This window comes from Trichosurus vulpecula, chromosome 2 (assembly GCF_011100635.1).
Source record: "Trichosurus vulpecula isolate mTriVul1 chromosome 2, mTriVul1.pri, whole genome shotgun sequence".
Taxonomy (NCBI): domain Eukaryota; kingdom Metazoa; phylum Chordata; class Mammalia; order Diprotodontia; family Phalangeridae; genus Trichosurus; species Trichosurus vulpecula.
In genome coordinates, this window is record NC_050574.1 from 60,193,645 (window position 1) to 60,218,474 (window position 24,830).

General features: G+C 46.9%; 1 protein-coding gene across 2 annotated transcripts; it reads left to right on the top strand.

The window, feature by feature from the left end:
• The first annotated feature begins 10 nt into the window (after nucleotides 1-10).
• Nucleotides 11-24,412, top strand: LOC118838056 (selenoprotein N-like). Of its 2 annotated transcripts, none has more exons than XM_036745262.1 (12): nucleotides 11-242; nucleotides 1,282-1,399; nucleotides 3,699-3,868; nucleotides 5,039-5,251; nucleotides 5,774-5,898; nucleotides 7,366-7,503; nucleotides 9,345-9,426; nucleotides 14,673-14,861; nucleotides 15,259-15,364; nucleotides 15,614-15,726; nucleotides 15,852-15,953; nucleotides 20,881-24,412. In XM_036745262.1, the coding sequence occupies exons 1-12, from the start codon at nucleotides 96-98 to the stop codon at nucleotides 21,049-21,051; spliced, it is 1,674 nt and encodes a 557-aa protein (XP_036601157.1). In that variant the 5' UTR covers nucleotides 11-95; the 3' UTR covers nucleotides 21,052-24,412. The 2 variants fall into 2 exon arrangements, with proteins under 2 accessions (XP_036601157.1, XP_036601158.1); XM_036745263.1 differs by having other exon boundaries at nucleotides 52-242; nucleotides 3,711-3,868.
• Nucleotides 24,413-24,830: the final 418 nt, after the last annotated feature.

Below are 24,830 nucleotides of genomic sequence, written 5' to 3' on the forward strand. Positions count from 1 at the left end.
CGGCTCCTCCCTCCCTCCCTCCTCACGGCGCCGGCTCGGAGGGGGCCTGGCTGGAGTGGAGGGGCCGGAGCCCGGGAGCTGCCGCCGTTGCCGCCATGGTCCGGGCCCGCAGCACCCCGGAGCCTCCAGAGCGCTCGGCCCGCTGGGGCCTGGTCCTGCTCGGGGCGCTCCTCGCCGCCATCGCCGCCGCCGCCGTCCGGGGATACGCCGGCTATCGGGAGGCGCAGGCCGCGGCGCGAAGGGTCAGGCCCTGCCGGGGGAGCGGGAGGACGGAGGGGCTGGGGGGCTCTGGGGCAGAGACCGCGGGAGCTGGAGCGGGGCAGGCGGGGCGGCGGGGCGGTGGGGCGGTGGGGCGGGGGAGGGGCCCCGACCGTCCGTCTGTCTGACTGACTAAAGGTCTGGCCAACCGTGTGAGCCGTGGAGCGGCCGGCTGGGGTCCGACCGGGGGTCTGCCCGAGTGTGTGTCTGCTGAAGGGCTGAGTGTCTGCGTCTGCCCTCTATCCCTTCTACCCCGTCTCTTCCTCTCTACCCCTCCCCCTTCTCTCCCTCTCTCTCTCTCTCTCTTTCTCTCCCTCTCTCCCTCCCTCTCCCTCTCCCTCTCTCTGTCTCCCTCCCTCCCACCCTTTCCCTCCTCTGTCCCTCTCTTCTCTCTCTTCTTGTCTCTCCCCCCCTTCTTTCCTCCTTCTCTTCTCTCTCTCTCTCTCTCTCTCTCTCTCTCTCTCTCACACACACACACACACACACACACACAAACACACACGAGTCTGAGTTTCTGTCTGCCGCTCCCTCCTCTCTTCTCCCTGCCTGAGTGTCTGTCAGCCTGCCTGAGTGTCTGTCTCTCTGTCTGAATATCTGTCTGCCTGCATGAATATGTCTGCTTGTCTGTCTGTCCTTTTGTTTGAGTGCCTACTTGCCTTTTTCTCTGACTGTCACCTGACTGTCCACCCATCAGAGTGCTTCCTTCTGTGTGTCTGTCTTTCCAGTTGTCTGAGTGTCTGCCTCTCTGTCTGCACACCTGTATTGAGTATTTATGTGTCTGAGGGTCTGCCTGCCTGTTTACCTTCTCTTAAGTGTCTGCCTGCCTTGAGTGTCTCCCTACCTGTCTGAATATGTCAGTGTCTTCCTGCCTGCCTGCCTGTCTGTCTGATTGTGTGTCTGGTTGGCTGGCTACCTATCTGTGTCTGCCCCTCTGGCTGTTTGAATGTCTGCCTGTGTGACTTTATATGACTGCCTTCTGATTGTCCGTCTGTCTGATTATCTCCTTATTTTGATCTGAGGCAGGAAGCAGCATTAAAGTCCCTGGGGACAGAAGGGCTGTACCTGTTCTCCTCTCTAGATTTAGACAAAGACCTGTCTATCAGCCCAGAAGAGTTCAAGCCCATTGCTGAGAAATTCACAGGTAGTGGGAGAGGCTGCGTGTGGATGGATGGGGAGGATATGAAGGTAGAGGGTGAAGGAAGCCACATCTCTGCAGATAGCAACCAGAGAGTGCAATGGCCTGAGGGTCAGACTTGGGAGTCAAGAAGACTTAAGCCCTTGAGTTCAGATCCTGCCTTAGATGCTCACTAATTATGTAACCCTGGGTAACTTAACCTCTGTGTGCCTCAGTTTCCTCATCATCTGTAAATTGGGGATAATAATAGGAGGTATCTCGCAGGGTGGTTATGAGAATCAAATGAGATAACACAGGCAAAGTGCTCTGTAAACCTTAAAGCAATATCTAAATGCTAGTTTTTATTTTTGTTATTCACAACTCCCTTTGCCACCAGCTAGAACAGAACGCCAATGCCCATCTTCCCCTTCCCCTAAAAAAATACTGCAGGAGCTTAACAGACCTTTTTGCCTCACCTGGAGAAGTAGAAAGAGATAACAGGCAAAGGTTTGGGATGAGGGCATAACCAAAAATAAAATCTAGAAATAGAGGGTGGCACTAGGTTTTGGAGGGCTTTGAATGCCAGACAAAAGAATTTGAACTTCATTCAGGAGCCAGCCAAAAGGCTGGCCCTCACTAACTCATGAGGACCATTGTTACAATGGAAAAAACACTGAACTTTGAGGGTTAATATTTAGAGTCCTGGGACATGAGTTTGAATCCAGGCTCATTACATGTGTGCCCTTGATAGTCATTCAACCTGTAAAATGACAGAGCCAGGCCAGGTGACCCTCGGCCCCTTCCAGCTTCAGCTCTCCTACGGGAGGCTCCCTTCTGTCCTGATTGAGGATACCTGTGGATGTGCAATCTGGTATGGCACTGAAGGAAGGTTATCTAGAATATTCATCGGATGAGCGTAATGGGGCTTTTGTCCTGAGTTTCACCACCTTGCTCCTGCCCAAGCTGCTTTGCTGCTGTTCTCAGACCCAGACTGAGTGTAGCCTTTCTCTGTCATTGTCAGCTTTTGTGGAGGAGTTCACTAAAATGCCTTCAAAACTGAGGATCCTTTTTTTGTTTTTTCAGCATAACTGACTTATCTTAGCGTCGTATTGATTTTGGCTCTTCTTTCCCCTCTTTTATCCCTTATTTCTGGAGCAATCCGAGGTCATCCTCTGCCATCCCTTTTGATGTGTTCTTTCAACAGTTCATTTCAGCTTACTTTCATTAAGCCCACTGGGGGCAGTGACTGTCCTGGAACCTTCTTAGCCCAGAAGTTCTGAGCTTTCCAAGCCTTGGTTGTGGAGCCTTGGGTGCCAGAAAGTTCTTAGTGTCCTGTGGACTCCCTAGTCTTCTGAGCTAACTCTGAGGTCTTTTCAGGTCAGGAAATTTATTTCCAAGTTTTTCCTCATATGTATTCATCACTCACATTCGTGTAACCCACCTTCCTCACAACCCTGGGAAGGAGGCTGTTATTCCTTTTTACAAATAAGAACACCGAGGTTCAGAGAACGGAAATGGCAAGTCTTCACAGAGCTAGTAAATGATGGAGGAGACTTGAATCTTCTCACGCTCCCCCGCCATCCTGCTTTTCTAGGCCGAACGCTGCTCTCTACCCTGGGATACTTGTTGATCAGAGGCTGTTGCTGCCACCTGCCTGTTCAGTCCTGTTCTCATCCTTTTCTGATTCTCTGCTCTGAGAATGGCTGGCACGTTCATTTCTGGAGGAGGCTTCTCATCGTGTTGACCAGTTTCTTGACATCTTCTTTTAAACCCCTGGTGCCCTTTGGGTAGTGACTGACTGCCTTCATTTCCTTCAAAGTGGTTTTTATCTGCTTTGTCTCATCTATTGATATTTCCTCAGCTGGTTTTGCGAGGCTTAATGTCTTTTTTCAGTTCTTTCTTGGCAGGTTGGCTTTTCCATTTTCTTGGGCTTTGCTTTCCTCTGGTATTGTAGGATTCTTCAACCTGTATCCGGGACTACCTTTTTTTCTTGGCTCATTTGATTGTTTTCTGTTGTTAGAAAGTTCTTTGTGTTTTCAGAGTAGTTTAAATGGAGCTAGTCTGGAGTAGGCACACACAGACATACTCATACTCACACACACTGTAGTTTTTTACTTTGCCATCTTCCCCAGAGTCTTCATCCTACTGTCCCTGGCCCACTGCTGTTAAAGAAACTGCCTCCCAGATGGGAATGTAGGATGGGGAAGGGAACGGAAATGTGTCGTCCCCTCCTACCAGGGTAGGACCTGAGGTTCAGAGAGGGCTAGTGTCTTGCACAAAGACACCCAGGTTTCCCCAGAGCATTAATTACATCTGTGCCCGCTAGGGTCAATGGCAGTCACTGACTATGAGGAAGAAGAAAAGTCAGCACTTGATCCCAGTGAGATGCTCTACATAGAAGAGAACCTGTCCTCAGAGGAAAAGCTGTCCATAGTAGCCCGATTCCAGCCCCTCCTCCTGGAGACCATGACAAAGAGCAAAGATGGTTTTCTAGGGGTGAGTAACTAGGGTTATCCCCAAATCCCTCCTCAGGCAGCAGGAATTCTGGGGTGTCTATCTCACTTTCTCACCCCATCAGCCTAACTCGGGAAGTGGGGATACATAGGATGTCGAGCTGCCTGCCCAGGAGCATGTAGGCCTGTACCCAAGCTGTTTTTTTCCATGCTGGATTTAGACTCAGAGGACCAGATTCAAATCCTGCCTCTACCATTTCTGTCATTTCCTGCCTGTGTGATCTTGGGCAAGTCAGTTTCCTCCTCTCTTAGGTAAAGAGATTGCACCCAGCAATCTCTACCATCCCTTCTAGTGCTAAATCGAGGATCCTTCAGTCTATGCCAGTCGGAGTAGAACCGTGGTATGGCTAATCCCAAAATCATTTTAATTTGACTCTGGGATGTATTTTGATGGTATGGTTTTATTAACTACAGACTTCTCATCTTGTAATGTTTACGCAAGCAATGAAATTATATTCCCTAAGTAGCCAGAGACCCAAAATTGAAGGGGTGGACTAAAGATTTTGCTGGGTCTGGTGGTCAACTGGCCTACATTTAAAAATCTGTGGCCAATAATCTGTCAAGTAGATGTACAGATAATTGAGAGAGAGCTGACTTACCATGTACAAAAGATGCTGAACGTAGAGCCCATGGCCCACAAGTCACCCTAAAGCCCTAATGAATCCAGTTGCCCTCCCAGCTATTCAGGAGGGAAGAGCCCCACAAGAGGGTGTGTCTGTGATTTGAGGAAATACACTTTAAATTCATCTCTCTGAGAGTTCCACAGGCAGTTCTTGCTGCCTCACCTGGCGCTTCCCCTTCTACTTACAGCCTAATCTCCACCTCTCCAGAAGAATGGGCTGTCAAAGAGCAGGCCTAGTAGAAGGGTAGGGATAAGGCTGGAAAAGTAAATGGGGGCTTCAAATTGTTGTTTGTCCTTCATTCTCGAAGAAGATCATCACATCAGGAAGGTGATGCCATGACATGCAGGTGAATTGGATGTAAGAGAAGGCTATGCCGTCACCAGCTTCACTCTCTTCTCCGGAGCCATCTGGGTCCATTGGCAAGATATAGACCAAGACAATAGAACCACCCTGGTGGCCTGCCAACAGCTGGGTAGATCCAGGTCTTCCATCTCACAGCTCTGTTCACCTGACCCTTTGCTGCTTCCTAGGTTTCTCATCTTGCCCTGTCTGGGCTTCGAGAATGGAGGACCCCTGCCTCAGAGCTCATGGAGTTCTCTGCTCACCAGTTCAAGCCTTTCCTGCCCCCCAGGAGCAACATGGAGCTGGGAGAGCCCTGGTGGGTTATTCCCAGTGAGTTAAGCATCTTCACTGGATATCTCTCTAACAACCGCTTCTACCCACCTCCTCCGAAAGGCAAAGAGGTAAGGAAGGGACTCCAGCTCCAGAGTTTCTTAAGAGCAGGAACTGTCTCCATTTTCTGTTTCTGTTACCAGCTCTTGACACAGAATTTGACACATAGTAAGTGCATGCTAAAAGCTTTTCCATTTCATTCCAAGCTTTTGAGAACAACTGGAGGAAGCAGGGAGAAAGGGCATGTACCTTTCTAAAACTAAGCTACCTAAGTCAGCAGAGACCCTGGTGCCCTGGGACAAGTGCAAGGGTCAGATCAAAGGCAAGATAAGGGGGTATTAAGTGAGCTGTTTGTGTTGGACCACTCATTGGGAACCAGCAGGCTCCTGAATAACTCCCGTGCATCAGTGGTGGAGACACAGGCACCAAAAGGGAGAAGCTTCAAAGCCTTCCAGGAAAAGGACAGCTTGCTCCAACCCACTGGGCAAATGGAATGAAGCAAAAGGCCCTACCACTGAATGTCAAAGAGACCTTAAGGCCATTCCTCAGTGAAGGAACTCTGCCCAGCCTCTCTGCACCCTTGTCTCCCACAGGTCATCATCCACAGATTGCTGAGCATGTTCCACCCACGGCCCTTTGTGAAGACCCGCTTTGGGCCCCAGGGCGCAGTGGCCTGCCTCACAGCCATCAGTGACTCCTACTACACGGTTGCTTTCAGGTGAGCACTGGCTCCCCCTGGTGATCTGGGATGGGGGAAGGGGAAGGAAGACAACACTATGGGGCAGGGACTGCACAGGAAACACCAGTCTTCAGATGCTGCAGGGAGGCTGTATTGTATAGGGATCACATGGACTTCATTCTCTTGCACCTTACATAGCCCTCCTCAGGGTTGAAAACAATCCATTTTGTGGCTCTGGTAATAAATTGAATGGGAGCATTGATTGGGACCCAGGACCTTCCATTGATTGTCTTTGGGAAAGTTCCCCATGGATTTCAGTTATCTAGGTCATCCTGCACCAAAAGCTAGCTGCCTGTTAAGTTGTTAAGTGCTTCTGTCCTCCAGGCAGATGGAGCCAGCTCTCCTTCAATTCAGCAAGCATTTATAAAGTACCTACTATGTGCCAGGCATTGTGCTAGGCTCTGGGGATGAAACTACCTCTTCCCCCCAATTCCTGGCCCACTTCCTCTTTCCACAGAGTGCTCTCCTCTTCCCTGACTCTGCACCTTACAAAAGGGCGACATAAAAGAGGCATCAAAGGCAGCCTGAGGGTTGCACGTGGAGTGCAGAAACTAGATTAAAATAGAATTGGGAAGCATTAAACAACAAAAATAGTACAACACAACCAAGACAATATTACATTTTAAAACTAAGGCAGTATGAGGCAGGAACAGGGACCTTGTGTAAGGAGTAGCCTCCATTTCTATTTGAGTCTGACACTAATATTGAAGATAGAATGCTGGGCTTGGAGTCAGGAAGATCTGAGTTCAGAACCAGCCAGAGACACTAATTATATGACATAAGTCAAGCTTCCCAGCCTCAGTTTTCTCATCTGTGAAGTGGGGATGAAAATGGGATAGGAGCACCTACCTCAAGGGTTGCTGCGTAGATCAACTAAGATGACATATGCAAAGCACTTTGCGACGTCAGTCCTATATAAAAATAAGCTGTTAACATAGTTTATCTTCTGCTCTTCTGTTCTCCCATGTGACTAAACTGAATCTCTTCCTGAATGTTTAACTTCACCTGAGTCAAGAGTTTAAACAGCCCCCAGCCAGCCTTTGTAGGGGCAGAGGAGGATGTTTGGCAGTTAAAACCCTGCTCTTTCTCCCAGGCATCCCCAGGATTCAGCTAGTTCCCATCCTTGGTTGTTTCCTTTCCCTCCAGCCAGGAAGGAAATACTTAATTCCACATTAATAGACTCTCCCATTTTCCTTTCTGGTTTTCATGAACTAATGTCCGAGCTCTGAGGCATGTGCTTTGTCCAGTCTTGTAAGCTGTAATTTTTCACAATAAAACATCTTATATTTGTGAAAGGTGTCAGGTAGAGGGTGTCGGATATATAATAGGGAGCCAGGAAGGGAATTCTGACATCCTCTGCTGAAGCCCTGCTCCCCTCCCTCAGCCCCACTGTGGAAAGCAACTAGTGCCTCCTCCTAGCTGTGCCTCCTTCCCTTCTGGCCACAGGATCCACGCAGAGTTCCAACTCAACGAGCCCCCCCACTTTCCCTTCTGGTTCTCTCCAGGACAGTTCACCGGGCACATCATCCTCACCAAAGATGCCACCCATGTCCGTGAATTCAAGCTCTTTGTGCCTAACCACAGGTAGGATCCTGAGGGAACTTGGCTTGGGGTTCAGGAGTCCCAAAAGACATGTATCCCTTTGGGGTTTTCTGGGAATTTGGGGCTCTGGCTTGTGCCTGTGTTCAGAGCTGCTGCCACTATCTCTTTCAGCTTCCCCTTCCTCACTCCCTGGAACTGATCTTTTGGGAGGGATCTGGAGCCCAGCTGCTTTAGCCAGGAGGAAATAATGGAGTCTTAAGTGGGATGTTGTGCCAAATGGGCCCCATGCATCAGCCACCTGCTGGCATCTGGCTCTTCCATCAACATCCCCAACCTAACAATTTGCACTCATCCCCAAAGTGTCCAGAAACAGCTGCCCTGGGCCCAGCTTGCCCACTTTCATTGATCACTTCTGCCATCAACTTTCCTAAGAGCCAAGCGCAGAGAAGGGAATAGGAACCCAGTCCAGTGAAAGGAACCGTGGGCCAGGAATCAGGAATCATCTCATCCCAGCTGTACTACCAGCTCATGACCTCAGCAAATCACTTCCCCTCTCTAGTCTTAATTTCTTCATCTGAAAAATGGGGAGAATATAACCCTGCCTTACCTACCTCCCAGGGATAGGGCGAGGGGGAAACGCTGCATGAGGTAGGGGCAGTGACTCTCAGGCTCCGGAGGAAGGGCTGGAAGGGAGAAGGGAGGGTCAGGGGACTCCACTGGGCTGCCTCCCCTGCTGTCCACAGACATTACCTGCCCCCTCCCCGGTGAGGGAGAAGGAAAGGGCCAAAGGTGGCCGTGATCGAATGAGAATAAGAAAACTGGGATCTGGGCCATGGGAGGGGACAGGGGTAACAGGACCTGTGGGCCACCAGACTATCCTCATACCGCTCTTCCCCAGAACAACTAACCCAGTTCCCCACTTGTTCTGTGTGTCCCACCCAGGGAGAGAGGAAGAGCTCGCAATCTTTAAAAGTCCTCTGAGCTTAGAGTGGACAGCAGGGCTCCAGTTAATGTGACCCCAGGCCAGCAGAAGGGCTGGGTTCTGATCTAAGCCCTGGAAATAATGTTACAGTAGAAATACTGCTGAACTGGAAGTCAGGAAGAACTGTTCAAATGATGGCGATGATACTTAATAGCTAATGTGACCAGACCTCACTTTCATCATCTGTAGAACAGGAATACTTTCACTGCCTGTATCACGGCTGGTTGTGGGCCAGGTGCTTGGTGAAACTCCAAGCATTCTAGTTACACACCTTCTAATGATCTCTGCCCTAAGGGCTCCTCAGCCCTCAGAAGTCCCTGCCTGAGCTTGTTTCTCTTCACCCAGAGAGAAAGTAAGCCCTAGAGCTCCCCCAAGTGGCAGATGCAAACATTGCTTCAGGTCAGGAGAAACTGGTCATCTTAGAATCCTTCCACACAGCAAAAACCCTGGAGAGGGTGTGAATGTCAGGTAGGCCACTCACAGCCACGAAGGCTCGGGATGTCCATACTCAGGGAACTGAAGCCAAGTGTACAGACACTCAGCCCTAGGCCATGTTCCCAGAACCTTCCCCTCCCCTTGGGAATCTCACCCAAACCCTGTTCTTGTTAGCCAAGTTGCTGCTTGGGCCTTGACCTTTCTGGCCATCCCCCTGTCCCGTAACTCGCCTCTTCTGTCAGCCCAAAGAGCCAGACCCTATACCTGCATTCGTTCCCTTTTGCCCAACCCTGGGGCTTTGTTTTCTAAACGTGGCCCCACTGATCTGGTGACGTGGCCAGCCTGGCTATAGATGTGGACACTGGTGCTCAGAGAGCACCAGTGACTTGGCCCAAGGTCAAGAACAAGCTCCCTCCTCTGACCTGCCCCTAGTAGGCTCCCTATTCAAACAGGTTCTTCCTACCAGGTCTCTGAATGTGGACATGGAGTGGTTGTATGGGGCTAATGAGAAGAGCAACATGGAAGTGGACATCGGCTACCTCCCTCAGGTACGCATAGTTCTGCTGCCTTGGCCAGACCTATCCGCAGCTCCTGTCTCCACCCTCTTTGTGTTAGTCACACTACCCAGGTTCTCAGTTTTGTCTGGGAGGATGAGCAGATAGTATCTATGGCCCCATCTCCCTCCTAGCTATAGAGTAAAGGCATTGGGAGGGCGTAGGGCTCCACACACTCACCTGTGTAAGCTGTGAGAGGAGATGTTCACTTTCTGATTAAGAGTAAGCCTGTTCCCCCCTGAGGTATAGGGCGTTAGCTTGGAAGAGCAGACCCTGGCCTCCCTTAGTGAGGCCCCTCCTAGGATAGGACCATAAGGACTTCTGATCAAGGTAGCTCTTTAAAGGGGGGCAGGCAACCCAGCTCCCACATAGTTACTCCAACAAAAACCTAAAAGTAGTACCAGACTAGTAACAATTAAAAAATCCAATGAGTAATGCCATGAAGTGACTTCATCCACCCCAGAACTACACAAATAGCCAGAACCTCACAGGCAATAGGAAATGGGGGCCCTCAAAGCCCAGACCAGAGCAAAAAAACAAGACAGAAGCTTCGCAGTGTGGCCAGAGACAGACCAGAGGTACTGGTAGCCTGCAGGGGCTCTATGTGGGGGCAGCGAGAGGAGAAAGCTCCAGGGTAGCTGGAAACAATGGCATTGACCTTGGAAACAGATGGCAGTGACCAGTGCAGATAGTGTACAGATCAAGGATCCCAGGCCCAGAAGCTTCAAGGTACCTAGCCTTCTGTCCTGAGTCCTGAAGATGCAAGGCTCTGAACCTGTGAGCCTAAGATTCACCAGCACTCGGAGCTTCATCACACCCCAGTGAGGTGGAGATCAGTGTTAGAACCCAAGCAGGGCTGGCACCCCATCAAGAAGCATGTGGGGCTGCGCCTGGCCCTGGCCCTGGCCCAAAGCCACAATTCAGGAGTCTAGAGGGGTGAGTCAAAAGAAGATGCCTGCCACTATAAAGAAATGACTGTAGATCCAGAGATACCTAAAACTCAGACCAAGGAGAGAGCTGTTCCATAACAACTAAAGCAGACATTCCGAGGAATAAAGGGACTATCTTAATACCTAGAAGAAATTCAGCAAGAGAAAAGGAGTAAGATAAAAATTCTGGGGACAGAATTGGAAGAATAAATAACTTAAAACAGAAAGTGGTAAACCTTACCCAAGTAACAGGCTCCCTGAAAGCTAGAATAGACCAAACAGAAATCAGTGACTCCGTCAGATAGCCAAAAAAGAAAATAAAAATATCAAAAGATTTTTAAAAATAGAAGAAATGTAAGGTATATGATAGCAAAGATAACTGACCTGAAAACAGGCCAAGGAGAGATCATTTAAGAATCACTAGACTCCCATGAAAACAACAACAAAAGCCTGGACACTAGATTTCAAGAAGTCATAAATTTAAATTGCCTAAATATATTACAAAAAAGATGGCAAAGTAAAGATAAAAGGAGTTCACTAATAACCTCTTAAAAGGAGAAGTCCCAGGAATGTCAGTCAAAATCCAGAGCTTCCACATCAGAGAAAAAATACTGAAAACAGCCAGAAAGAAAGAGGTCAGGTACCAAGAAATGAGAGGCAGAATCACACAAGACCTGGCGGCTGCTACCATAAACAAGAGGAGATCTTAGAATAGTCCAGAAAGTAGATTTACAACCAGGAATACCTTACCTTACAAAGCCAAGTTATAATCCCAGAATAAGGAGTAGCCCTTTGATGGAATAGAAGTCATGGGGATTGCACTTGTCCCCTGAGGGATGACAGTGGCCAGCTAGAATCTAGGGTTTTGGCTCTGTAGGCTCAGAGGTAACTCCTGTATCCTTTATTGTATAAATAAAACTATTTTACGTTTTGGAGGTGGTGGTGGGGGCAGGGAAGTGAGCCAGTCCCCTTGATAAGTTACAGCTTTGGTGTTAGCATTTATTCCATTCTGGGAGAAATGTCAAGGGGCTCTTTGGTAAGAAGGAGCCTTGGTCTCCTGGTTACACTATGTCTGTAGCAGCCACTCATTCCATTCTGACTTACAGAGGTAATCAGACGATGACCTCAGACCTGCTGCCTTAGCCTAGCTTGCCCTAGCCTGCCTGCTGCTGTCTCTGCAGTTCTCTCCCCCTTCCCCACAAGGCTATCCCTGGGCCGATATTTTGAATGGGAAGGTAAAGGACTGGCTCCCTGTTCCTCCTGGCTATAGAACAGATGCATAGCCTTTGGGGGTTTCCACCATCTAGCTTTATAAGAAGGGAGGCCAGCTATTGTCTAGGCATCCCTGCCTCCTGGAGTAAGTCTGGGCCCTTGGCTTGAGCAGTCCTTTTGTGAGAGAAGCACCAGGGAACCTGACTAGGAGGAGGTGCTCAGTACCTAAAGTCAAGAACTGCCTGACCTTTGGTAGTCCTAGTCATACTGAGAAGGGGCTGTGCCTCCCCTTCAGGTCTGCCAGCATCCCTGCCTTTAGAGGCAGCTGGTGGCGCAGGGTGCTGGGCATGGAGTCAGGAAGACCTGAGCTCCTATCCAGCCTCAGACACTTCCTCACTGTGGGATCCTTGACAAGTCACTTAACCTCTCTTTGTCTCCATTTCCTCAGCTGCAATATGAGGATCAGATGAGATGACATTTGTAAAGCACTTCCTTTCAAGAGCTTTTGGTTCTGTTGGTGCCTTTTGTTTTCACATCCATCATTTTAGAATATACCTTTCTCTTCCTAGGAAGCTTTCTTTTGCAACAAAGTAAAAGCCATTAAGCAAAACCAACCAAGACATGTACAGTCCCTGTCCAAAGAGATTGCCCATTCATTGTCTCCCACTTGTCTAACAGTAGGGGCAGGCTATCCTCCTCATCTCATCTCATCTCCCAGCCCAAGCTCAGCCCCTGCAGCTACATGAGGTTCTCCTACGTTTTATAGCTTCTTCGCTTACACATTGAAATCCTTATGGGCATCGTTTACTCTTCTCAGCTTCATACTGGCCTTCTCCATATTTCTCAGAAGCCCTCCTCTGTACAGCATAATCACACTCCATTATATTCAGGCACCACAGTTTGTTTACCAAATCTCCACTGCGTTTCCAGTTATTTGCCGTGACAAAAAATCCTTCTATAAATATGTTGGTGTATGTAGAATCTTTCTGTGTCTTTGATCTCCTTTGGATTTAAGCCCAGACATGGAATCTCCAGATCACTGGCTATGGACAACCACTCTTAGTGCGATCGCCAGATTACAGGGTATGGACAATCACTCTTAATGGGATCTCCAGATCACTGGGTATAAACAACAAGTCACTCTAACCATAATCCCGAATTATTTTCTAGTATGATTAGGCCACTTCCCAGCGCCACCAGTGTGTTAGTGTGCCTGTCTTCCCACAGTCCTTTTGACTTATTTCATCTTTTTATCATCTTTCCCAATTTGCTGGGTATGAGGTGAAACTTTAGAGTTGGTCTAAATGTGTGTTTTTCTTATTAGTGGAATATTTTTTCACTGGGTTGTTAATAGTTTGCAGTTCTTCTTTTAAGAACTGGTTGTCTTCACCTTTGGAGCATTTCTCCATTAGGGAACAAACGGTTCTAGGAAGGGTCTGTTTTTTGTATCAAGCTCGGTTATACTGAGTATTATGTGAGGCCCAACTCCCCCATCAGGCTGCAGTCCAGGAGAGGTTTCCCCTCCTTCTCCTTTGACACTAAACTTGTGTTAAACAGCTGAAGTTAAACACACCTGCTTTCTGAGCAATGCCTCCTCTGACTTTGTGTTCATTACCATTTTCTCTTCCATTTGGCAATTCTGCAGTCACATGGGGGCTAGTCCAAGAATCTCTTTTCTCTCAGACTCCCTAATGCCAGACATGACTTTCCATCTCCTGCCTCAGTCCCTCACACAGCTGGAATGTAGTCTCTCTTCCCCATCACAGCCTTTTAGCATCCCTGGCTTCCTTCAGAGCCCAGCCCTACCTGAACCTATTCCTGCCTGAACCCTTTCCCCATCTCTCCACTGGTGCTCTCTGCATCTTCAGATTACTTTGTATTACTTCCCAAATCCTTCTGATAAGAGTATAAGCCCCTTGAGGGCAGGAACTGTTTAGTTTGTGTCTGTATCCCCAGCATCTACCACCTACCACACAGATACTTGATAAATGTCTGGAAGTGAATTCTTGCTTTGTCCAAGGGAGGCCCAAGGTCCAATGTTTTCTCATCTCCATCTCCTCCGAGGGCAGGAAGGTGCCCTGCTGGCCTTTCCTGGGTCAAGACAAAAGGTGCCTTAATGTGGCAACACCCTAGATTTGACACCTGCCCTGAGGTCAGGGTCAGGAATGTCCAGGAGAAAGGGAAACCTTTTTCTTAACCTTTTGTGTTGCATGGACAGACCCCTTGGACAGTCTGGGGAAACCTGTGGATACTTTCTCAGAATAAGGTTTTTAAATGCATTAAATAAAATAAATAGGATTACAAAGGAAACTAATTGTATTGAAATCTGGTTATCAACTTTTTGAAGTTCATGAACTTAAAGATTAACTCCTGTTTTACGAGAAAGTGTAGAATAGGTCATTCAGTCGGTCTCAAGCCACCACTGATATCTGAGGTTTTTAAGAACAATAATAAATGGTTTATTTAAAACATTTCTTTAAAACAGTGCTTCAATGTTCTGACCATCTCTGACTGACCAGATCCACTTCACTGCACACCCCCAGTGTATGGGGGGGGCGGGCTTTCTTAGTGTAAGGTGGAGGCAAAGGAGCTCTTCCCATTGTTCCTTCCAGAGTGGGGACAGGTCTGCAGTAACTGAGTAACTGACCATTCCCATTTGCAAGAGGTGGCAGTGTGGGATACGAAACTGAGTTTTGATACAAAAAATGCAGCCAATCTGATTGATCCATCTGGGGATCACCCCTACCCCTTGGCACCATGCTTGTCTAACTATTCACATTTGACTAGTTCAGACTCCTGCATCTCTAGTTCCCATCAGCTCTGTAGTCAGTCTGATTTCCTTGTCTTTCTGTGCGTGTCTTAGATCAGCTCTGTTTAGGCACAGCCTGTCTCTTCTATTAATCTGAGCTATCTGGACATAGAAGTCATGGTAGTGGCTTTCTCTGCAGTGCCCCCTCGTTGCCCAAGCTGAAGCCTGAACCAAAGGGCTTGCTCAGGAAGCTTCTTCTGCAAAAGCAGCACATGCACACCCCCACCCAGACCCAGCATCACTCCTTGGGATGCTCTCACTCATCACTGGCTGCTTCATTTTTCTCACAGATGGAGCTTGAATCCCAGGGCCCCTCAGTGCCATCTGTGATCCAAGATGAGAATGGCAATGTGATTGACAGCCGCCTGCTTTCTGGGGAGCCTATCCAGTTTGTGTTTGAGGATATTATGTGGCAGCAGGAGCTCAGCTGGGAGGAGGCAGCCCAGCAGCTGGAGCTCGCCATGTACCCATTCAAGAAGGTGAGGCCTGGCCAGGGGCAGAAGACAGAACCCTCGAGAGCCCCTTCAGAACAGATGTTGTTGGGAGCTACTGGGAAGACAAGAGGCTGGGGCCCACCCAGGTTTGGGGAGCTCCCAGGCTGGAAAAAAATGGCACTTCAGAGGAGGAGAGTGTGTTACTTGAGGATGGGCAATGGGCAGTTCTATAAGAACTTGAAGTTCCATGGAGTTAATTGGAGGAAGCTTTGCTAGGAAAAGAACTAGTCTCTGGTCTCCAACTTAGCATCAGTCAGTCAGTAAGCATGTGGTCTCAGTGAAGAGAAAATAACTCTGACTATAGGGCAGGGAGTTCTTGGGAGAGGTACCAAGCATTCCCGCCACAACAAAGGGTTCTCAGTCTCCATGTCTCCTCTCCTAGGTCACCTACCTGCCGTTCACTGAAGCATTTGACCGAGCCAAGGCCGAAAACAAACTAGTGCACTCCATCCTGCTCTGGGGGGCCCTAGATGACCAGTCCTGCTGAGGTGAAGGACTGGGGTTGGCTAGAAGAGAATCGGGAGGGGCATGGGGAAGGAGGGGGACTGAAGGCCACCTGGGACCCATGAGATATCTGAGAAGACAACAGATTCACACATTGGAATTGTGAAGGAACTAGTGGTCATGAAGGTGGCTGGAACTGAGTCCCAAGGGAGGCTTGGACTGTAACTATTCCTTAGCTCTCAGAGTGAGGTATATTACCCCCTAGATTATATGCTGCTTTCTCCCTGGAGCAGGTTCAGGGCGGACTCTCCGGGAGACAGTCCTGGAAAGTTCGCCCATCCTCACCCTCCTCAATGACAACTTCATCAGCAGCTGGTCCCTCGTGAAGGAGTTGGAGGAGCTTCAGGTGAGTAGGGCTGAAGGAGGCTCCTCTTCTGCCCCTGAGCTCCATGGCATTGAGGGAGAGTGGAGTGGGGCAGGGGTTGGGACCAAACCACCAGACTATTCACTGTCCAACCTTTAACTCCCTAGAATAACCAGGAGAATGAATTCCACAAGGAGCTAGCGAGCCTGCACTTGGAGAAGTACAACTTCCCCGTGGAGATGATGATCTGCTTACCCAATGGGACCGTGGTATGTGCCCCTGCTCACTTACCCGCCAGCCCTACCCACCCACCTTCCCTTGCCTCAGACGTCGGTAGAGTGACTGCCGTCCAGTTGGAGGTGGGGGAGGGGAGACAACAAGACTTACTCTTCAGTGTTTCGGCCCCTCCCCACTCACTGGGAGATGACGGTCATAAGTTACTGTGGCCATCACATCACCTGGTGGCCATCTCTGCTCTGCCAGCCTCGGACGAGCTTAAACAGCAAGTGGAATGCCTCGGAAGGAGCCACCACGGCCTTCCGAGCCCAGGCTCCTGCCAAGCCCTTACGCTACATATAACGTTTATATAGCACTTACTGTGTACCAAGCACTGTGCTGAGTGCTTTACACACACCATTTCATTTGATACTCACAACAGCCCTGCGAGGCAGGTGCTATCGAACAGAGGCTAAAGTGACTTGCCCAGGGTCACCAAGCTCGTAAGTGTCTGAGGCTGGATTTGAACTCAGGTCCCATACTCCATCTGCTCTGCCACTAATTCCTACATCAGAGAAGGACTTCAGTTCCAGAAAATGCACTCACATTAAAAAAGCAGTTGAGGGAATCGTGAATCAAGCAATCGTACCATAGGACTGACGGACCAGTCAGGAAAGGCTTCATGGCCACGTGGGACGTTCCCAGCAGGAGTCTGGCAGGGAATGGGTGAGGCAGGCCCCGTGAGAGTAGAGGATTTACAGGAGGAGTTCAGGATGGAGAGCTCGAGTAGGACTAGACACTGGAGGGCCTCGAGAGCCAGGCCATTTGGAGCTGGTATCATCTTCATGTGCTCTCTCACTTAATCTTCACAACAGCCCTGTGAGGTGGGTGCTGTTATCATTAGTCCTATTACACAGATGAGAAAACTGAGGCTGAGAGAGGTTAAGTGACTTGCACAGGATCACACAGTAATTATCCTGGGGCAGGTTTTGAACTCAGGGCTTCCTGACTTCAGGATCAGCACTCTACTACACTATGCCAGGAGAGTGACATGATCAAAGCCATGTTTTAGGGTGGAAGAGGAGAAACACCTTTTATTCGTTTTTTAAAAAATATTTTAAAATATTTTTTCCCAATTACATGTAAAAAGAATTTGTAACATTTGTTTTTTAAAATTTTGAGTTCCAAATTCTCTCCCTCTCTCTCCCTTTCCTCCCCATCTTGAGAAGGCAAGCAGTTTGATATAAGATATGCATGTGCAGTCATATAAAACATATTTCTATATTATTCATGTTGTGAAAGAAAACACCAAGAAAAAGTAAAGTTTAAAAAATTAAGCTTCTGTCTGCATTCAGACTCTATCAGTTCTTTCTGGAGATGGGTAGGATTTGTCATCATAAGTCCTCTGGAATTGTCTTGGATCTTTGTATTGCTGAGCATAGCTGAGTCATTCACAGTTGATCATCATGTAATATCGATGTTACTGTGTACCCTGTTCTCCTGGCTCTTCTCACTTCTCTTTCCATCAGTTCACATAATACTTTCCAGGTTTTTCTGAGAGCATCTTGCTCATCATTTCTTATAGCACAGTAGTCTTCCATCATAATCATATCCTACAACCTATTCAGCCATTGATTGATGGATAGCCCTTCAATTTCCAATTCTTTGCCACCACAAAAAGAGCTGCCATAAATTTTTTTGTACAAATAGGTTCTTTTCCCTTTTGTTTGTTGTCTATTTGGCATACAGATTTAGTAATGCTATTGCTGGATGAAAAGGTTTTATGGTGGCTTTATATCTCTTTGTGCATCATTCCAAATTGCTCTCCATTATGGTTGAATCAGTTGACAACTCTGCCAATGGTGCATTGGTCTCAATTTTCACACATCCCCTCCAACATTTATCATTTTCTTTGTCTGTTATATTAGCTAATCTGATAGATGTAGAATGGCATCTCAGAGTTGTTTTAATTTGCATTTCTCTAATCAATAGTGATTTGGAACATTTTTTATATGACTATAGATAACTTTACTTCATCTGAAAATTGCCTGCTTATATCCTTTGACCGTTTATCAGTTGGGGAATGGCTCTAATTTTTATAAAATTGACTTAGTTGTCTATATAGTTGAAAAATGAGGCCGTTATCAGAGAAATTTGCTATAAAAAATTTATGATTTTGTTGTTCATTTCAGTTATGTCCAACTCTTCATGCCCCCACTTTTTCTTAGCAAAGATATTAGAGTAATTCACCAATTATTTCTCTAGCTCATTTTACAGATGAAGAAACTGAGGCAAATGGTTAAATTACTTGCCTAGGGTCACACATCTAGGAAGTCTCTGAGGCTGGATTTGAACTCGGGTCTTCCTGACTCTCCAACACTATTCACTGCGCTATGTATTTCCATCCATCCTATTTTTCCTCGTCTATCCTATTCTGTCTCTTTCACCCTATCAAAAGTGTTTTGCTTCTACCACCTCCCCCAATCTGCCCTCCCTTCTATCATCTCTTCCCCCCTTTCTTCTACCCTTCCCCCTCTACTTTCCTTTAGGGTAAGATAGATTTCTATACCCAACTGAGTGTGTATGTTATTCCCATTTTGAGCCAATTCTGATGAGATTAAAGTTTAAGCACTCCTCCCCTACCTCTACCATTTCCTCCTCTACTATAAAAGCTCTTTTGCAACTCTTTTTTGTGAGATAATTTATCCTATTCCATCTCTCTTTCCCCCTTCTCCCAATGCATTCCTCCTTCTCACTCCTTAATTTTGTTTTTTGAGATCTTATCCCATCATATTCAACTCATACTCATGCCCTCTATGTATATTCCTACTAACTACCCTAATAATCAAGGTTCTTAGGAGTTACAAATATCATCTTCCTATGTAGGAAGTTTAACCTAATCCCTTATGATTTCTCTTTCCTATTTCTTTTTATGCTTCTCTTGAGTCTTGTATTTGAAAATCAGATTTTCTGTTCAGTTCTAGTCCTTTCATCAGGAATGCTTGAAAATCCTCTATTTCATTGAATGTCTATTTTTTCCCTTAAAGCAGTATACTCAGTTTTGCTGGGTAGGTGATTCTTGGTTATAATCCAAGCTTCTTTGTCCTCTGGAATATCATTCCAAGACCTCTGATCCTTTAATGTAGAAGCTGCTAAATCTTGGGTTATCCTGATTGTGGCTCCATGATATTTGAATTGTTTCTTTCTGAATACTTGCAATATTTTCTCCTTGACCTGGGAGCTTTGGAATTTAGCTATAATATTCCTGGGAGTATTCATTTTGGGATTTCTTTCAGTAGGTGATCAATAAATTCTTTCAATTTCTATTTTACCCTCTAGTTCTAGGATATCAGGGCAGTTTTCCTTGATAATTTCTTGAAAGATCATTTCTAGGCTCTTTTTTTGATCATGGCTTTCATGTAGTCCAATAATTCTTAAATTATCTCTCTTTGATCTATTTTCCAGGGCATTTTTTTTCCAATGAGATATTTCACAGTTGTTTTTTTTTAATTTGCTTCCACTTGCCCAATTTTAATTTTTTAAGGAATTATTTTCTTCAGTGAGCTTTTGTACCTCCTTTTCCATTTGGGCAAAATATACTTTTAGGGAGTTCTCTTCAGTGGATTTTTATGCCTTTTTTACCATTTGGCCTATTCTGTTTTTTAAGGTATTATTTTCTTCAGTATTTTTTGTCCCTTCTTTATCAAGCTATTGACTCTTTTCATTGTTTACTTTTATCACTTATTTCTTTTCCCAGTTTTTGTTCTGTCTGCCTCATTTGATTTTTTAAATCCTTTTTGGGTTCTCCCAGGAATTCTTTTTTAGTTCTGAGACCAATTCACATTTTTCTTTGAGGCTTTGGTTATACCAGTTTTGACTTTGTTGTATTCTTCTGAGTTTGCATTTTGGTCTTCCCTCTCACCATAGTAACTTTGTTTGGTCAGGTTCTTTTTGTTTGCTCATTTTTTTTTCAGCCAATTTCTTGACTTTTAACTTTCTGTTAAGGTTGGGCTCTCTCCCAGGTTGGAGGGGGCACTGTCCCAAAGTTCAGGCTTTTTGTGCAGTTGTTTTCAGAGCTAGTTCTGGGGGTACTGTAAAGTGAAGTTTTCATAGGGGGTGTTTGTAAACTGTAAGTTTTCAGTTCTTCCAAGGAGCTATGATCTAAGGCAGGCCTATACAACCTGCATCCTGTGGACTGCCTATGGCCCTTGAGCTGCTTGTAGCACACCAAAGGATTTTGGATGGCCAGCAAAAAAGGTAGAGGAAAACATCCTTTGTATGTAGAGGAAATACTTTGGTGTGCTCTAAGAGGCCCATAAGTGGCCTGGGCTGCAGGTTGTGCTGACCTGATCCGAAGAGAGGTGTGTTTGCTGCTCTTCTGGGCTATGATTGGTGAGATACCACAAGCACTGTTTTCTGCCCTGGAACTGTGAGCAGGGTCCCTGCTCCCCTGCATTCCATTCTTAGCCCACTGCAACAGACCTTTCCTGCCAACCTACTAAGTTGTCTTGGGCTGGAAAATTGTTTCACCCCATCCTTTTGTGGATTCTGCTCCTCCAGAATTTGTTTTGAGGTGTCATTTAAAGTTATTTGGAGAGGAATTTGGGAAAGCTCAGGTAAGTCTCTGCCTTTTCTCCACCATCTTGGCTCTGCCCTCCAGGAATACCTTTCACTGCAGGGCTCAAGCCAAAACCACATTTTCCCATCCTATTAACCAGGGAGACCCAGAGCAAGAACATGATTTCCTCTGCCCAGTTCTGAGTAGCTAAGAGTGGGATCCAGACTCGGGGTGGGGAACCTTTGGCCTCCAGGCCACGTACGGCCCTCTAGGTCCTCCAGTGAAGCCCTTTGACTGAATCCTTGAGGGCTGTGCTTGAGGATCTAGAGAGCCACATGTGGCCTCAAGGCTTCAGGTTCCTTACCCCTGCAACCTTGCGGATCTTCTGCTTAACCTTCTCTTACCCATTGCTTCCTTCCCAGGTACATCATATTAATGCCAATTACTTCCTGGACATCACTTCCATGAAGCCAGAAGATATTGAGACTGGTGTCTTCAGCTTCTCATCTACCTTTGAAGATCCATCTACAACCACCTATGCACAATTCCTGAAGGAGGGACTTCGCCGAGCTCAGCCCTTCCTTCAGCCCTAGGACCCCAGGCAAAAGAGCACACAGCTGGATAAACTTTCTTATTCCAAGCTGGCTTCTTTCAGTCCCCAGTTGTGACAGAAATTCCCCCATCAGTCACAAGGACAGAGCTGATCCTAAAGCCAGAGTGGTCCTTCACACATTTCAGTCCCACAGAACTGTCTCTCCAAGATGCAGCTACTGGCCTTGGCCTCTTTGGACCCAGTGATGGCGTAGGGCTCCCTGTTTCAGGTTCCATTTCTTCACGGTTTCCTCCAGCTGTTCCTGCTTTGAATCCTAAATGTTTAGAAAAGAAATAGGATTGGTTTCCAGGGTTTCCTATGGGGAAAGACCCACTCTAGTGTCCCTGGCACCTGAGGACTTGGCAGCCCTGAACCCTTCCTTTTGTTCTCCATTAGGGCTATCCTGTTGCCACTAGCTTTTCAAAAGCAAGCCAGGTTTCAAGACAAGAATCCACTTGTCCATTTGCGGTGAGGAGCATTGTGGAAAGAGAGCTGGGATTTGGTCTAGAAGATACCAAACTATATGCCTCTTGCCCAGCTGCCTCACCCTCAGGCCAAAGGAGACTCTGTCATCCATCCTGAGCAGCCTTTCTGCTCCCCTGAAGTTTGCCCTGACTCCATTTATTACTGTTGTCTTCTCCAAGATTTGGTGGAATTGGCCCAAGCCAGACTGGTTCAGGTCAGAAGAGAAAGGGAGACTGAAGCTAGATACAGCTATATCACCAGGAACACCCCTGAGGGACCACACTGTCTGGTCTCTGTTTTACAATGAGAAACCAGGTTTTGGTGGAGACCAAGGATACCCTTGAAAAAGACAAGTCACAGGAGGACCGGTATAGAAACAGGTCCAAGACGTGGGTAGTCAGACTTCATCTCATCCACCCTCCTTGGTCTTTGTAAGATGGGGGTCTCATGGACAGAGTGCTTGTCATCCCCAGATACTGTTTGGTGTCCTCTGCTTGTTTCCTGCCTCCCTGAGTGCACTGTTCAGCAGTATTGTAGCCATAGGACCCCATAAGCCAAATGCCTATTGGTAAAGCAAGGAGATCTGGCTCTTGGAGCTGAGCTGAGCACTGCAGCTCTGGCCTCGACAAGTGGAAACCAGGATGCTTCCCCTCCCATTCAGTTCAGTCCTTGGGTGCTCACCTGAGTGTAACCTTGAGGCCCTATGGTGGAGTGAAAAGAGCCTATATGTGGAGGCCAAAGGCCTGGCTTCCAATCCTAGATCTCCTGCTTATCTGCATGACTCAGAATTCAGATTTCAGAGCAGGAAGGGACCTCATTGGCCACCTGGGCCCATAAGGAAAAGAGTCCCCACTACATTCTACCCAGGTGGTCATCCAGCCCCTAATGAGGAGGAAGCCCATTACCTTCCCATTCCACCTTTGATGGTTAGGGAGTTTTTCCTTATGTCAAGCCCAGTTCACATCTGCCTCTTTGCAGTTTCTCCCTATTGCTCCTAGTTCTGCCTCATGGGGCCAGCAGGATAAGTCTGATCCCTCTTGCAGCTGACATTCCCTCAGATGCTTAATGTGACACAGCTCAGTAGGCACTGGGAGCTTGCTGAGGGTAAGCAGTCTGCCCTTACCCTTAAGCACATTATTCAACTTCTCCAGGCCTATGAAAAATGAGGGGTTGGATTAGATAATCAGTGAAGTTTCTTAGGATTCTACCTGTTACAAGTCTCATAAGACATGAGCTCTCTAGGAAACGGAATTAAGCTAGTTGTTTTGTTTGGCTGACTAGACCCTCAAAACCCTCTCAGCTCCAGCTGGAGGTCCTTCTATCAGCAGAAAAAGGATTTTTGTAAGTGATCCCAATTCAAGAAGCATTTATTAAGCAGGTATAGGGTACAAAGCACTGCGAGAGTCTTTACCAACCCAGCATAGGATTTTTTGCAAAAGAATTCAATCCAGCCAAAGAACCTTGCTTTTCAGGAAACCAGTAGAAAAATATTGAGCATTAAAAAGCCATAACTATTAGAGAAAACAGGAAACCAAGCTGTCCTCTGCTTTTGGAGCCACACTTTACTCCCCCACCTCCCTTTGGGCCCCCTTCCCATAAGCCAGGTCAGGCTCCCACCTCCGTAGTGCTGGAGCACCTTTTTTATATACATATAAAAGTATTTTCATATTTGTACTTTCTAGTCCATACAGTTTGTAGATATTTTTGATAACTCCACTGAGGAGGAAGAGGGATTTCTGTTCTCTGCCTGTAACTGTTCTTTATGACGGCTTGATCCTAAATCCCACATGGGTCAAGCTTGATGTCTTCTTGACAGTGACTGGAAGGGAAAGAAAACTCCCTCTTCCTTCTCTTCACATTTTTAAACATTCCTTTGGGCAAACAGATTACCATTGCTCAATGATTATCTACCCATCTGCTTTCCATGTCCTTTTCCTCAGGGTACCCCTCTCCAGATGAGAACATCCTTAGTCTCCAGTCCTTGGGGTCTGCAGGCAGTCCTAACTAGGCCAGTGACTCCCCCTATGTCAGCCGTGACAGCTGACCGCTCCCTTAAGGCTCAAGAAACAATATTGCTTTGGACCCACTAGCCTAAGTTCCCCAAGCTCTCCCCAGACTCCAGGGCCCCAGAAAAGGGTTAGTATAGTAACGGATGCCAAGTTCCATTCTTAAGCATGATGGAAGCCCATGCTTATCTTTATCCTTAACAGCAGTCTCCTGGGTCAACTCATCTAATTATCCATGGCATTAGTCAATATTAATGTTAGCACTCTTTTATTCTGTTCTTCGCCCAGTGTCTGCAGGCCAGCAACAACTGAAAGGCAAGGTTATTTTCAGACCAAAATGTTTAATCCCTTCCAGACACCTCCCATCTTGGAAAAGGAAGAGAGAACAGCTTAGCTCTGATCCTTGCTTTGCAGTTCTGAGAGGCAATGCTGTCAACAGCATGGGATGTAGAAGAGGTGATTGTTGATCAGAGAGACAGGAAAGAGAAGCAGGGTGCTTCCTCCGGCTTTTCCTGAGTCATCTCAGTGCAGAGTTTGGAGGGTGTCCAATGTATGTGTTAAAAAAGACAACATAGAATTAAGTCTGTAAGTTGCCCATTCAGTGGTGGAAGTAATTAAAGACTTGCCCATGAGGGGTTTAAATATCAATGAGTTGAAGTATTAGCCCATGTGACTAATTGCTTCATTTGATTATAGTATTGACCTATTGAGTATTCTTGCTTTTTTTTAACATCTCTGTAGTTACTGTACACTATAGATGGGACCCAGAGCCTTAATCCTGAAGGAACTTAGTGGGTGAGCTTCTAGCTCACATTCCCCTTTGGCCCTTTCCCTGTGCTGTACACCAGTGCCATCCTTATGTGTTCTAATAAAGTCATGGAAACGTTCACAGACCAGTATGCTATTCATCCAATGCTGAGCCAGCTTCCTGCTGCTTGTGATTGGCAAAAGAAAAAAAGGGTCAGGAGGAGCAGGATATTTCACATCTCTTCCTGAAAGACTGACAGCATGGCCTTGAAGACAGATGCCTAGCTATCTCCCTGAAGAGGAAGGACCTTCAAGGAAAAACCCTATGACAAGGAAGCTGCTTGTTTGACAGCAGTCCCATCTCTTCCATCAATTTAAACTGATCTTGGCCAAGTCATTTGGGCCTCAATTTTGTAACCTATTAAATGAGGGATTTTCATAGGCTCAAAAAAGCCTTCAAGATCCTCTAATCAGGCCCCTTCATTTTACAAATGAGGAAAAGAAGGGTGGCAACAAAGGTAAGGAGAACAGAAATTGTACATAACTCTTCTGGCTCCAAATT